The 13032-nt window shown below is 34.1% G+C and overlaps 1 protein-coding gene across 1 annotated transcript in view; it reads right to left on the reverse strand.

Moving 5' to 3' along the window:
* Positions 1-874: 874 nt before the first annotated feature.
* The window catches only part of LOC120421261 (uncharacterized), a 32751-nt gene continuing 20593 nt past the window's right edge, over positions 875-13032 (reverse strand). Inside the window, exons 5-7 of the mRNA XM_039584456.1 lie at positions 10385-10586; positions 9922-10010; positions 875-961 (exon numbers count right to left, since the gene is read on the reverse strand). Of these exons, the coding sequence (XP_039440390.1) occupies positions 875-961; positions 9922-10010; positions 10385-10586 (378 nt within the window). The remainder of the gene's footprint in view (positions 962-9921; positions 10011-10384; positions 10587-13032) is intronic.

Raw genomic sequence — 13032 nt, forward strand, 5'->3', positions numbered from 1 at the left:
GAATCATTTGGCTATTTGATGATATATTTGCCAAATAGTGCGAAATGGATGATGTGATATCGGTATTAATTGAAAGCTACTTCCTATTCATCATACGTAATGTTTCAGTGTATTTGCATTTAAAATTACATCCTCAGTACTATTTCAATAATCAATTAAACTATATTCATTTGGTTGTTTTATTCTGCTTTTTTGTTGTTTTGTCAATAGTATCTCTATATCATCAATATCAATATTTTTTTCCTCATATCACACATAAATTCATTGAATTTCACTGCCTAAGCCGCAACAATATCGAATCAGTTGGAATGCTTTCCCTTTCATCGCGACCACCTCCCCAGTTGAGATCAACAGTTTACAGTGTCTTTGCTCGTAAACAGAAGCACACGATTCTACAGTTTCACGACCCGTCCATCTTGCTCCTTTTTTAAATGTGCCTTTTCTTCCATTTAATGCTACAATTTACCAACTTTTGCTTTTAATCTCTGACCTTTTCTTATTACTACTTACTTAATATGTACACAAAAACTTTGTTTTCCCCCCACACTTTCGTTTCGTTCATTAAATTTACTTTATCTATATTCTGTTGCGGAGCTTGTTACGCCACGTTGAGTCTAAAGTCCGAGTGCGCGCTTTTTTGAGTGATGTCAAGTCGTCGTTTCACTGCTTCGTGGTTAAACTACTTTTCCTCACTCTTTTTATGTTTCAAAACGAACTTTATCTCGTAACGCTCGTTTCATTTATTATTTTTATGTATAATAATCTTTTTTACACTTTACACTGCTAAACCCTCCCTGGCGCATCGTTTGGCTTTTTTTAGTTTTTATTTTTATTTAAGGGGAGTTAGGGAAAACGGGTTTCAAGTTCTTCTCTGTCAAACGGGGGTCACGTGGTAGCTGGGAGGCGGAAAGCTCTGCCAATCGCGAAAAGCTTGCTGTTTTTGTTGGCCCACTGCGCTGCACTGAAAGGGGGTTTGTTTATTTGGTATGGTTTATTTGAGCGTATAATTTATGCTTGCTGCACGGCACCACTCTCGACTCATTTGCATTTCGTGAATGTCTTCTTTCGGGGTTTGGGGTGAATTTACCGGCGACCGACCGACAAGCGGCAACAGTTGGATTGGCCTCTTAGGCTTCATCCATAAAGTACGTCACGCTAAAATCAACCAAAATTTACCCCCCCTCCCCCCCTTTGTCACACTTTTCCTATACTAATGACACGCAATGTCACACTTGCTCAGACCCCCCCTCCCCCCCTAGAGCGTGACATACTTTATGGATGACGCCTTAGTGGATTTTGGGATGTGAAAAAAGGCCAACATTGCATGCATTAAAAGTTTGAAGAACATAAACTTTTTAAAAACTATTCATTTGTAATTGTTAAGCGACAAAAATTTAGAAAATGATTTTGAAAGTTTCAATTTGTTTTTGAGTCAAAAATTTTATTTAAAAAAAATCTTTCCAGTTAAAAATCACGCGAAACATTTTTTTTAAAAAGAAAAGTGCATTCGGATGCGTTATTCAAACTTGAAACACTTGAGTTAAAGATGCTGTCTGGATCTGATGCATTTGAACTTTCAGCGAATATAGGCTGATGCAGGTCTTGTCATCGGTAACAACCAAAATTATAAATAAAATAGGCAATAAATGACCAAAATTGTATTTTTTTTCTGGCAATAGTTATGAGCTTCTTTAAAAAATATTCAAGAATGCTTAGTCATTTTCAAAATCAGTCGGTCATTAGGATGATTGTTATCATGTCAAGGCATTTCTAGCTACTTTTAGTTTATTTTTTTTTTAATTTCGTTATGTAATTCAAAATCATCTCACAGTTGTAAAGTAACCGCCGACCTTACAAGTCGCATTCTCAACGCCAGTCCGCAGTTTGTGTGCGCGTCGCCGCTTTTTTCAAAATGTGCACCGTAGACAAAAACAGTGTGGTTCTGGATTTTTGTCAACTCCAAAACCAACCAAGCCCAAAGCTTGTAAAAAAAATTCTCGCAGACCTTCAAGTAAACCAAGAAAACTTGCGAGCATTGCAATTATGCAATAGAAGAAGAATAGCCGTGCTGCAGTTCGCCAACTCAGCAATGGCTTCGTCCATCATCGACAAACCTCTGGTATATCAGGGTTGCAAAATCCCGATTTACCTGGACAACAACGCTACGGAAGTTCGTGTGCTTGACCTACCTCTAGGCATAAGCAATGATGACGTAGTCAAAGTGATGAGTAAATACGGCGACATTTTGACCGTCACCAACGACCGCTGGATTAACTTCTTCCCAGGGATCCCAAATGGAGTTCGGACCCTGCGGATGTTGCTGAAACAGCCAACGCCGAAATCAATCACTGTAAACAATGCTGCTGCAGCAGTGACGATTATAGGCAAAAAATCGCTTTGCAAACTCAAAGCAAAGAACAAAAAATGTGCGGATTCGAGTAAAAAGGTGAACCAAAAAAGCAGTACACCAACGATTGAACCTGAGCCAAGCAGCAGCAGCAGCAAAAGTAACAACAGTGATCCTGACCTATATGCAATGCAAACAAATGAAATTGATGAAGAAGACAACGATGGATTCGAGACCGTGCTTTCTAAGCACACTCGCAAAACCCGGAAGCGCTTACAGGCATATTTGGACGCGGATGACGAATTGACAACAAAACGAAGAGAGATGGCTGCAGAAGAAACTGATGAAGAAGATGAAGATGTCATAAAAGCTAAATATTATAAGAAAAAGTGTTGTCAGATAACTTCTAAATCGCTGGAAGAAGAGGACGAAGATAAACTTGAAGAACTTGATAATTCACTCTTTAAATATTCTGCTAAATATTTGAAACATAGACAGAAATCGTTAGAAAAAAGGCATGGTAACAATTATTGAATATTGCCAGACAAGTGATTTTAAACTATGTAATCTTTCCTCTTTCACTATCCACCTTGAAGAGATGAATGCACAATGGTGTAAAGTCTCTATAATAAAACCAAAAAAAAAAAATCATCTCAGAAAATTAAAGTCAGATTGATTTTCAAATAAATTGATGAATATTGGTGAAACATTTTTTATCAGTATTTTATAGGATTTTTAGATGCTTTTTCTACATTTTGAAAACTTTTTATTTTATTTTTGACAAACAAGTTTTGTGAAACTGTAGTTTATAATAATGATAATTGTCTTCAAAAATTTCACTATATTTGTGATGTTCAAAATTACATTTATCGGTACAGAATAATTGAAAGTGATTCCAACCTAATTCTTGAATGGTTTTGTCGCTCGATTGGAACCCCAAGAGTAACATTTTACCTTTCTTATTTTTCTGACCCCATGCACTGTTTGGAAACTTCACTGCCGCTCGAACCTAGTCCGTCCCATATGTAATTTCTTCAATTTTGAGGTAATAATGCAGTTTGGTTCAAAATCATGTAAACTATCAGAAAAGCCAATAAAATGTAGAACTTTGTTCTAGAAATCCGGAGAAAATCCACTTTTTCGTGAAATTCTAACACGTAGCCTTATGGGCGGGACAACGATGACACGCGTTTTTCTCGGCTTGCTGTTTTTACATATGGGACGGACACGATTAGAGCGGCAGTTCATATTTGTTTTAAAATTCGCCTTTTGAATTGGTGCTTTGAATTGTTCATACAATATTTTTTGTAATTGCATAGAATTATTGTGAGATTTTAATCCAGATTTTTTTTTCATTACATTTGACTAGAAATAATACAATCATAATTTATTTAAAAAATGATCCTGGTCAAAATCACACAATAACTGAGTTGAATAATAATTATAACTGTATAAACAATTCAAAGCACAAATGGGCATATTATTATTAAAGGTTACTAAAAATAACTATGCAGCATTGTAATTTCTTATTAAATAATAAGCGACAAGAAAATAAGAAAAACACAGCAGAGGAATAAGAAAATGATTACAAGTAATAGAATCGGCTTTCTACTATCAGAAAAAAATAATAACTTAAACAATATAAATTCATCTAAAAATACTAAAAATAAAAGAAAATTATGAAACAATAAAAGACAAAATGGACCGATGAACCATGGGAAATGTTGTTTCAAGTCATTTATAAATAAATTTGTTTGTTTATCTGATCTAAGTGTACACAGTAAAAAAAATCACGGATACATCTTGGAAGGGAAAAATGCGTAATTTTACCTCTAAAAATGTGTAATTTTACCACTTTTCTGTTGTGATGTAACTTTTTCAGTAAAATTGAGGTAAAATTACATCATTTAAGATGTAATATTCAACCTACCAAAATTACACCTTCCAAATTTATACTTTGTACAGGAAACATAAATCAAATTTTATGCCATTTATATTTGATTTTAATTCTAAATATTTAGGAGATCTTAAATTGATAACAAAAAAAATATGATAATAAAAAGCATTGCTACTGTTTTTTTTATAAGATTAAAAAAAATTGCAAGGAAATCACAAAATAATATGTTTCTTGAAATTAAACTTTTGTTCCAATTTTGAGCTTCACAGAGTATGAGAAAAATCCAAATTAAATGCATAGAAAAATAATACTTTTGAATAATACAGCTCAGACGTCATTATCCAAAGGCTCGATTATTCAAATCTTAGATTATCGAACCTTGGACAAAAAAATCTATTTTTTTACTTTAGCTATCAAATAAGAGTTCTGCCGCCATCTTGTATTATAAATTTCAAGATTACTCTAGAGCGGTCAAAAATAAAAAAAAATCTTAGACTGTTTTATAAGAATTTTTATAATTGAATAAAATTAAACATACGAAAACGAGTTTTAAAATCACTTTTTAGCCTTGACGAAGACCACAATCACCTCTTCTAGCGCAACAGTATTACAACCCCCTTAAAGATTATAGAAAACGTCGGGGCAAGGAGGAGTACCGAGCACCCAATGCTCTCGATTTGCATATCATCTCTCCCTGAGGACCTTGTAGAAGGAGGTTTTGGGGTGGGTGGGGTGCAAAGCAATAATAATAACAATAATCGTAACAACAATGGTAGTTATGCAAGAAGCCATTCATCATGCTCCTGCAAACGCTGTGCAAGACCTTTTCACCGACCTCTTTCATAAGCATGATGCACAGTGGTTTAATTAATTTAAAATTTGTCAATTTTGAAAATATTTTTTTCGTATTTTTTGTATAATTTTCTATAACAATTAAAAAAATAATCAAATAAAAAAAAAATATTGTTTTCATTTTTGTCCAACTCGACTTACTTACTGTTCATCCCCATCTAACGAATACGATCCCTTCCAGTAAGTCGTCGAGCTTCAACATTTCTCTAGACTTCTTCAGACAGACAGCCTTCATTCCACCCGTCAGCGTATTAGAACCCCTCCTGAAAAAGTCATCGGTGCACTGGTGGTTCAAACCCTGCTGACAACCCGTGAATGGCATTTCACAAAATGCAAATGTCGCCGAGGAGGAGTCGTCAAAGTCGTCGAGATTTCACGCTGCCTGCGGGCAGCGCCTCCTCTCTCGTCTTAATGTGGTGAATATTTTTCCATTGGATTAAGCAACATTAATATCGCGCGCCATTTTTCCTTTTTCTTCTTTTTTCATTCAATTTTGGTACGACTTTTTTTTCTTGTCTCTGGAGATGAATGGTGATGTTTCTCGTTTCTCTCAAGATTCGGGGTGTTTCTTTGTGTATTTTCGCTAGGTTTTACTTCTTCGAGAGTGGTTTTTTTTTATACAGATTTGAATACGTCAAAGACTGAGCTGAGGGTGCTGACTGACTCTTAACTATAATTTCGGCACTGTTGATTGCAAAGGAGGTTAGAAATTTGCGATTTCAGTTTCGCGTTTTCGTTTGGAGAACAATGCTGAGAGAGCTAGCTTCTTCTAGGATAGAAATATGGTAAATTTTTGAATGGGGTGCAGTGGAAAAGTGAGGTTAGAGATGAGGAAATGTGAGGGTTGGTATACTCAAAACGGTGGGTCGCTACAAGCTATCGGCAAGGACGAATGATAACTCTTTGGATGGTCCTGAAGTTTGCTTGAGATGAGCGTTTTAATGTGTTTTTTTTTATACTTTCAGTGTTTGGTTGAGATACTTGATTCAAGAAAAAAACCTCTTCTTCATCAGTGATGTTTTTTGGAAACAGAAAATATTTGAAAATCTCACAATTTGTGCAATTTTTAAATATTCAAAAGATGGGAAAATTTAGGGGTAATTCTCCGCCAACTCACACAACAGTTGCCCCGACCCCACTCCGATATACGTTAAACTTTTTCTTAAGGGGTAACTTTTGTCCCTGATCATGAATCCGTTTTATTGATATCTCGTGAAGGAGAGGCGGTACGACCCCTTCCATTTTTGAACATGCGAAAAAAGACATGATTTTCAATAGTTTGCAGCCTCAAAAGGTGATATGATGAAAATAAGATGAAAATTTGGTGTCAAAGGGACTTTTATGTAAAATTGGTCTCCGATTTGATGGCGTACTCAAAATTCCGAGAAATTCCGAGAAATTCCGAGAATTTCGTGTTTTTTTCTAATTTTGCAGGGTAATTATTTAGAGTGTTATAATGTTCTACAAAGTTGTAATGCAGACAATTACAAAAAATTTGGTATAGAAACATAAAGGGTTTGCTTACAACCATAACGAATTATCACGATCTTACGAAACAATGTTTTGAAAAAGTTTCTTTTTGCGTTAATCTTTGTTTCGTTGGTTGTGTCTGTCGCGGGTGACGATGAACGACTCATGATTGACTCAACCAACATTTTCAATACTTTTGGCTTTAAAATAATTTGTCAATTTTGATTAACATATCAAAAATAGCTTTTTGTTTTGGTTAAATTCATGGGGCGTCAAAATCCACAGCTTGAATTTTTCTACTGCTATGTTTAAAAAATAAATATTAAAATTAAATTTGTTATTTTTGGAAAAAAGTTTAAGGAGTTGAACAATAGCTATTCAAAATAGCTACAGCATTGAAGTTTGGACCAAATATGTGTTAGTTTATGTAATTTAACCTGCATAATATCAATCTGCCATCAGAATTGCCAAATTGGTAAATATTTAATTTTGGTTATAGTTCTTTTTTTAACAGAAACATATACTTTTAATTAAAATTTTGTTATTAAAAATGAAGTTATCTCGAGTTTGAAGAAAATAGCATTTGAGATAATCTCAGCATTTAAGTGCTTAATAAACCGTTTAAATGCAATTTGGTGCATTGACTTACGATTTTTCGGATGGATTGAGCTTCGAAATTGCATTTTTAACATTAAATTGAAAGTTGGCCAGCTCCATTTGCAAAAACTCTTCGGGAGGCACAAACGCTCCAATATTGCAATATTTCGATAATCTTATCGCCGATAATGGACAATAACCCTTTTTAAAAATCTTTTAAAAATCGACCTAATTCAACCACATCATGTGAAATTTTCAATGCTTTCACTAAGAATATATTTTTTGAAAATTTAGAAAGTTTCAAAGTATAAATACTAACATTCTTCACAAAATATCGTATTTTTTCTAATGTACTCAAATTTTCATAGTTTGCAATATGGGTATCAAACGAAGCAAAATTTTGATTCTGGTTTACTTTATTAAAGTTTTTTTTTTGAAAATTCTAAAATTTTCACAAAATACCGTTTTTTCGAAAGTACTCAAATTTACAAAATTTGCAATATGGGTATCAAACGAAGCAATATTTTGAGTGCTTCTTCGCTTTATTAAAGTTTTTGTGGAAAATACTACAATTTTCACAAAATACCATATTTTTCGAAAATACTCAAATTTTTAAAATTTGCAATGTGGGTATCAAACAACGCGTGATTTTCCATGCGTTTTTTTAATTTAAAACTACTATTTTCACAAAATTCCGTATTGTTTTGAAAATACTTAAATTTTTCAAAATATGCAATATTGGTATCAAATGAAACGTAATTTTGTATGCTTTTGCACGCTATTAGAGTTTTTTTAATACTAAAATTCATTTTTTGCTTCTATAGTTCTGGTAGAAAATAACCCTACTTAATAGTTTTCAATCCTTAAAAAAGAAAGGAAAACTTTTATGAATTTCCAAGTCCTCGTAAAAAAATTACACTTCTTTTTGACATCTTCAAGTATTTGAAACCTTGGCAAAATTTCTGTTCACAAAACTATCAAAAGTAAATTGAAAAATATTTTTAAATTGAAAGACATTTGATAAAAATTAAGAAAATATTTTTAAAAATATTTTGAACAGTGATTGTTTGCATGATTGAATGCGCTTTAAATAAGCGTGAATTAAAATTTCGAATTTTTCTTATTTTTTGTTTTTCTTCTTAAACAGCTTATTTCATTAAAAATAATGTTCCAATATCCAAAATAAGGTTGTTGAAAAAATCTATTGTTTAGTTGTTGAAATAACCTAAGTTTTTTTTATCAGAGGAAAACTCCAACAAAAAAATTTAAACATAATATTCAACTTCATAGACGGGATTCGACATAAAAATTCACCAAACAATTAATTTCCATCCGATTTTGAATCTTCAAAAAGGGAAAATTAAGGATTTTGGTTAAAGAATTTTCCTTAATATTGTTAATATACTTTTCGTTGCGATTTAAAGCTGATTGTTGTAAAATAATCTGGATGTAACACTCAAAAATCGAAAATTTATTGGAAAATTATTAAAACAGCAGATTGGTAAGAGATTATGATTGAATGAAGTTTGCAAAATCAGTTTTTCTTGGACAAAAATGGCTTTTTGAATACGCAAAAAAAAAAATATATCGAAAACAAGTTTAAGTAGGAGAGGATTAAGAATTATTGTAAAACTTAGTCAACCGACAAGACATTCCACATTAGTTCTCACCATCGACCAGAAATTGTCAGGATCTGTTTGGACACAAAATTACAGAATTTAAAACGTTTGAAAAATTGCTATTTATGTATTAATGCTTTGATAAGTAAAAAACAATTAAAAAAGATTAAAAAACAAATTAAAATAGATCGAAAATGGAAATTATTATTGAATTGTTATTTAAAACTTTATTTTTTATTTCAGAAGCATCATTCTTTAGTCAAGCATCCCATTTATCACTGTGAATAATCTAAACAATACCAATTAAAGTGGTGCAAAGGCAATGTTTCGACAATAACGTGAAGGCGACTATGATTCACTTTGTGCAACGACTAGGTCAACGACGAATATCTCTTTTTGGTTGTACAAAAATATACTTTAATTTTTGAACGTATCATGCCTTAAATTCTTTGTAATCAACAGTACCCTTCGTACAATGCATATTTACCTTTTTTGCATCGTTACTTATTTGTTTATTTTTTTAACCAAATTTACACCTTATCTAATTGAATTTTCTTACATTATAGTGCATTGACCATCTGCGTGCATCTGCTTTTTATTTTAATATCTCGCCCGGTTGTGCTCTTAATTGATTGAATTTAATTCCATTCACACATTTCGCATTCACAGTTTCGCACGCACACTCCCGACCCCGACAACCATTAATCAGCGTCGTCGCTATCATTAACACCTTCATCACGACGCTTTTCAGCTTTTCCCTCTGTTTCTCACTTGGAATGAGCTTTTTTCTTTCTCATCGTGGCGCATGATTTTTTTTCTTTCTCATTATTTCCACAAAGTCGGAAAAGTGTGGTCCATCTGAAGAAAAAGTTTTTCCCGCTTTTCGGACACGCGCGCGCTGACTGACTTGTTGTGGGGATTTTTAGCTTCTCAGAAGACAACGAAAAAAAGTGAGGGAAAAAGATGCAAGACAGTTGAGGCGACCGGAAACAAAGACAAAATGGAAACAGAAAGAGCAAAAAGTAAAAGAAGACGGAAGAGTGACAGAGATCACATCACTAATGCACGTCACGGAATCATGTTATGGAAATCGTGCGAAATTTGAGCAAATGATGAAAAACTATTAGCAGCCCTGTTGCCGGGGCCAGCAGTCCGGTCCGGATTGAGCTGATTGATGGCACCGATCTCGTGGCCGGCGGGGCACTTCCGGACGCCGACGACATGTCCCCTGGGAATTGGAGAGAGAAAGGGGTGGGTAAAAAAGGAGATTGAAATACGAGCGCTGGAAGAGGTTTACGAATGCGGTAGGGTGTCCTGAGATTGGATTTCTCAGTTCAGAAATCGTTCCAAACTGAAACTGAGATGTCTGCGCTTTATTTTTCATGGTTTCTTCGATTCAACAAACATTTTTTTTTTCAAAAGAACAAAATAAATCGGTTCAGGACACCCTACCACCAGCTATATAACCTAGACCATCACCAATGATTAATTGACTGGACTCCGGGTGATTCGGTCGGATTTGGGGCTGGCTCCTGTCTAGGGTGGTCATGACCAATGTCCCGCCACCCTTTTTTCCGTAGACCGTGGATACCGTATACATACCGTGCAAGTGTGTCATAAAGTCCTTCCGGTCCAGCTCGTCGTCCAGCAGTTGATCGTACGGGCTGTTCTGGATCATGTTGATGCTGTTCGAGGACGACGACGACGAGGACGATGCCTGCGAGATGACCCGGGGACGTTCCTCTTCGATGGATTTTTCCGACGACTGCAGGTAAATCTCGTGGATGCGGGCCGTGCAGCGGATCTGAGGAAGGAGGGTAGGGAAAAAGTGATTGAAAAGTTTGTGTCTGTGAATTTTTCGTTCGGTGGTGGGGTAGAAGTGGTTTCGTGTTCTACGTCTCAAATTACCAGGGGATTCAGATCACTTTTCGAAATTGATTTATTTTTTGCTTCAAACATATCGAGCATGGTGACGCTGAGCTTGATTATGTTTAAATTAAAGTGAAATAATTGTGGCTTATGGATTCAACAGTTGCGCAATAAAAACAGCAATCAACTCATTAAAACAACATCATTCGATGCAATCTGTCGGTGATGGAAATCTGTTTCCAACATCCACACGTCCCCTGGAACTCTCCTCGTGGCACAAAATGCGTCATAAACCGTTCGGGTTTCAGTGGCAGACAGATTCATCCAGATAATCTGTCCTGTAATCTCCGTGGGGCTGCTCACCGATGCACTAATTGCTCTGACCGGAGGGCACATTTGTCAAATGAGTACCTCAACTGGTTTGTGTGGAAATTATCGTGTTTTCCATTGAAATTTGCCTCCACTGGAAATTCTTGGAAAAGTGAAATGAAACATTGTAGCTACACTGCTACACTGAAAGGAGTAAGTTTTCATCAACCATTCGTCCATTCGTACAAGGCATAGTTTAATGTTGAGGGATGGCCGCCTTGTAAGCTGTAGACAGGGTCAATAAAAATATTTTTTCAGCTAACTTTTAAATTTCAATGGAAATAAAATTAATCAACTGAAATCGATTTGAAATGCATTTTTCTGCTCGTTTAAAAGTATTTAACATTTTTGTGAAATTCCGTGTGTCCTAAAAAAGGCGATGTGGCGGAAACCTCTTCGATTTGAAACTTTGTCCTAAGGGGTAACTTTTGTCCCTGATCACGAATCCGAGGTCCGTTTTTTGATATCTCGTGACGGAGATGCGGTGCGACCCCTTTCATTGTTGAACATGCGAAAAAAGAGGTGTTTTTTTTCAATAATTTGCAGCCTGAAACGGTGATGTGATAGAAATTTGGTGTCAAAGGGTATTTTGTGTAAAATAAATGCAAAATTCCGATAAAACGTATTTTTCATCAAAAAAAAAAAACACTAAAAAGTTTTTAAAAACTCTGCCATTTTCCGTAACTCAACTTTAAAAAAATTGGGAACTCTTTTTCGTAAAATCGCGATAATTCGTGATGTTTATAAGCAAACCCCTTTTATTTGTATATCAGCTTTTTGTAATTGTCTGCTCTACAACCTTGTAGAACATTGTTACACTCTAAAAAATACCCTGCAAAGTTAGAAAAAAACACAAAATTTTAAAATGAAAAATGTTGCTCTAAATGAAAAAAAAAAAAAACCCTTCTGGGTTAATGAAGATTCGAGAAGAACATTCCATTTCCCTTAAAATGACATGTTCCAAACAAAAAGTTGTTATCACATTTACTGAGAAGTGAATGCTGCTGAATACTTATATGTTGTTAACAAATATCTGTAAAAACATATTCTTTGAATCATCAACTTATCACAACTTATTGATTGCAGTTATTTTTTATCAACAACTTTAATTTTAACACATTTTGGCTTTTTCAACCAAAACTTTTTTATGTTGACTGAGCAAGTAAATTGTGTTCTTTTTTTAAGAGATTGCACAGATTTTTTTTATTTAATTGTTTTTTTTTAGAAATCATGTGGAAGAGCAATTTTCTACAAAATCGGTCTTTCTTTTAAAATTTTAATTTTTGTATTTTTTAATCCGACTGAAACTTTTTTGGTGCCGTCGGTATGCCCAAAGAAACCAATTTGCATCATTAGTTTGTCCATATAATTTTCCACACAAATTTGGCAGCCGTCCACACAAAAATGTTGTATGAAAATTCAAAAATCTGTATCTTTTGAAGGAATTTTTGGTCGATTTGGTGTCTTCGGCAAAGTTGTAGGTATGGATATGGACTACACTGAAAAAAAATGATACACGGTAAAACAAAATTTGGTGATTTTTTATTTAACTTTTTGTCACTATAACTTGATTTGCAAAAAATCACTATTTTTATTTTTTTTTATTTTTTGATATGTTTTAGAGGAAAATGCCAACTTTTCAGAAATTTTCAGGTTGTGCAAAAAATCTTTGACCGAGTTATGAATTTTGTAGTTAATACTGATTTTTTCAAAAAGTTGAAATATTGGACGCAAAAATTTTTCAACTTCAATTTTCGATGTAATATTAAATTTACAATCAAATAGTACTCTAGTGAAATTTTGATAAAGTGCACCGTTTTCAAGTTAAATCCATTTTTAGGTGATTTTTTTGAAAATAGTTGCAGTTTTTCAATTTGTAAAATTAGTGCACATGTTTGCCCACTTTCGATTGATACGACCCTTAGTTGCTGAGATATTGCCATGCAAGTGTTTAAAAACAGGAAAATTGATGTTTTCTAAGTCTCACCCAAACAACCCACCATTTTCTAATG

Source organism: Culex pipiens, chromosome 2 (assembly GCF_016801865.2).
Source record: "Culex pipiens pallens isolate TS chromosome 2, TS_CPP_V2, whole genome shotgun sequence".
NCBI lineage: Eukaryota > Metazoa > Arthropoda > Insecta > Diptera > Culicidae > Culex > Culex pipiens.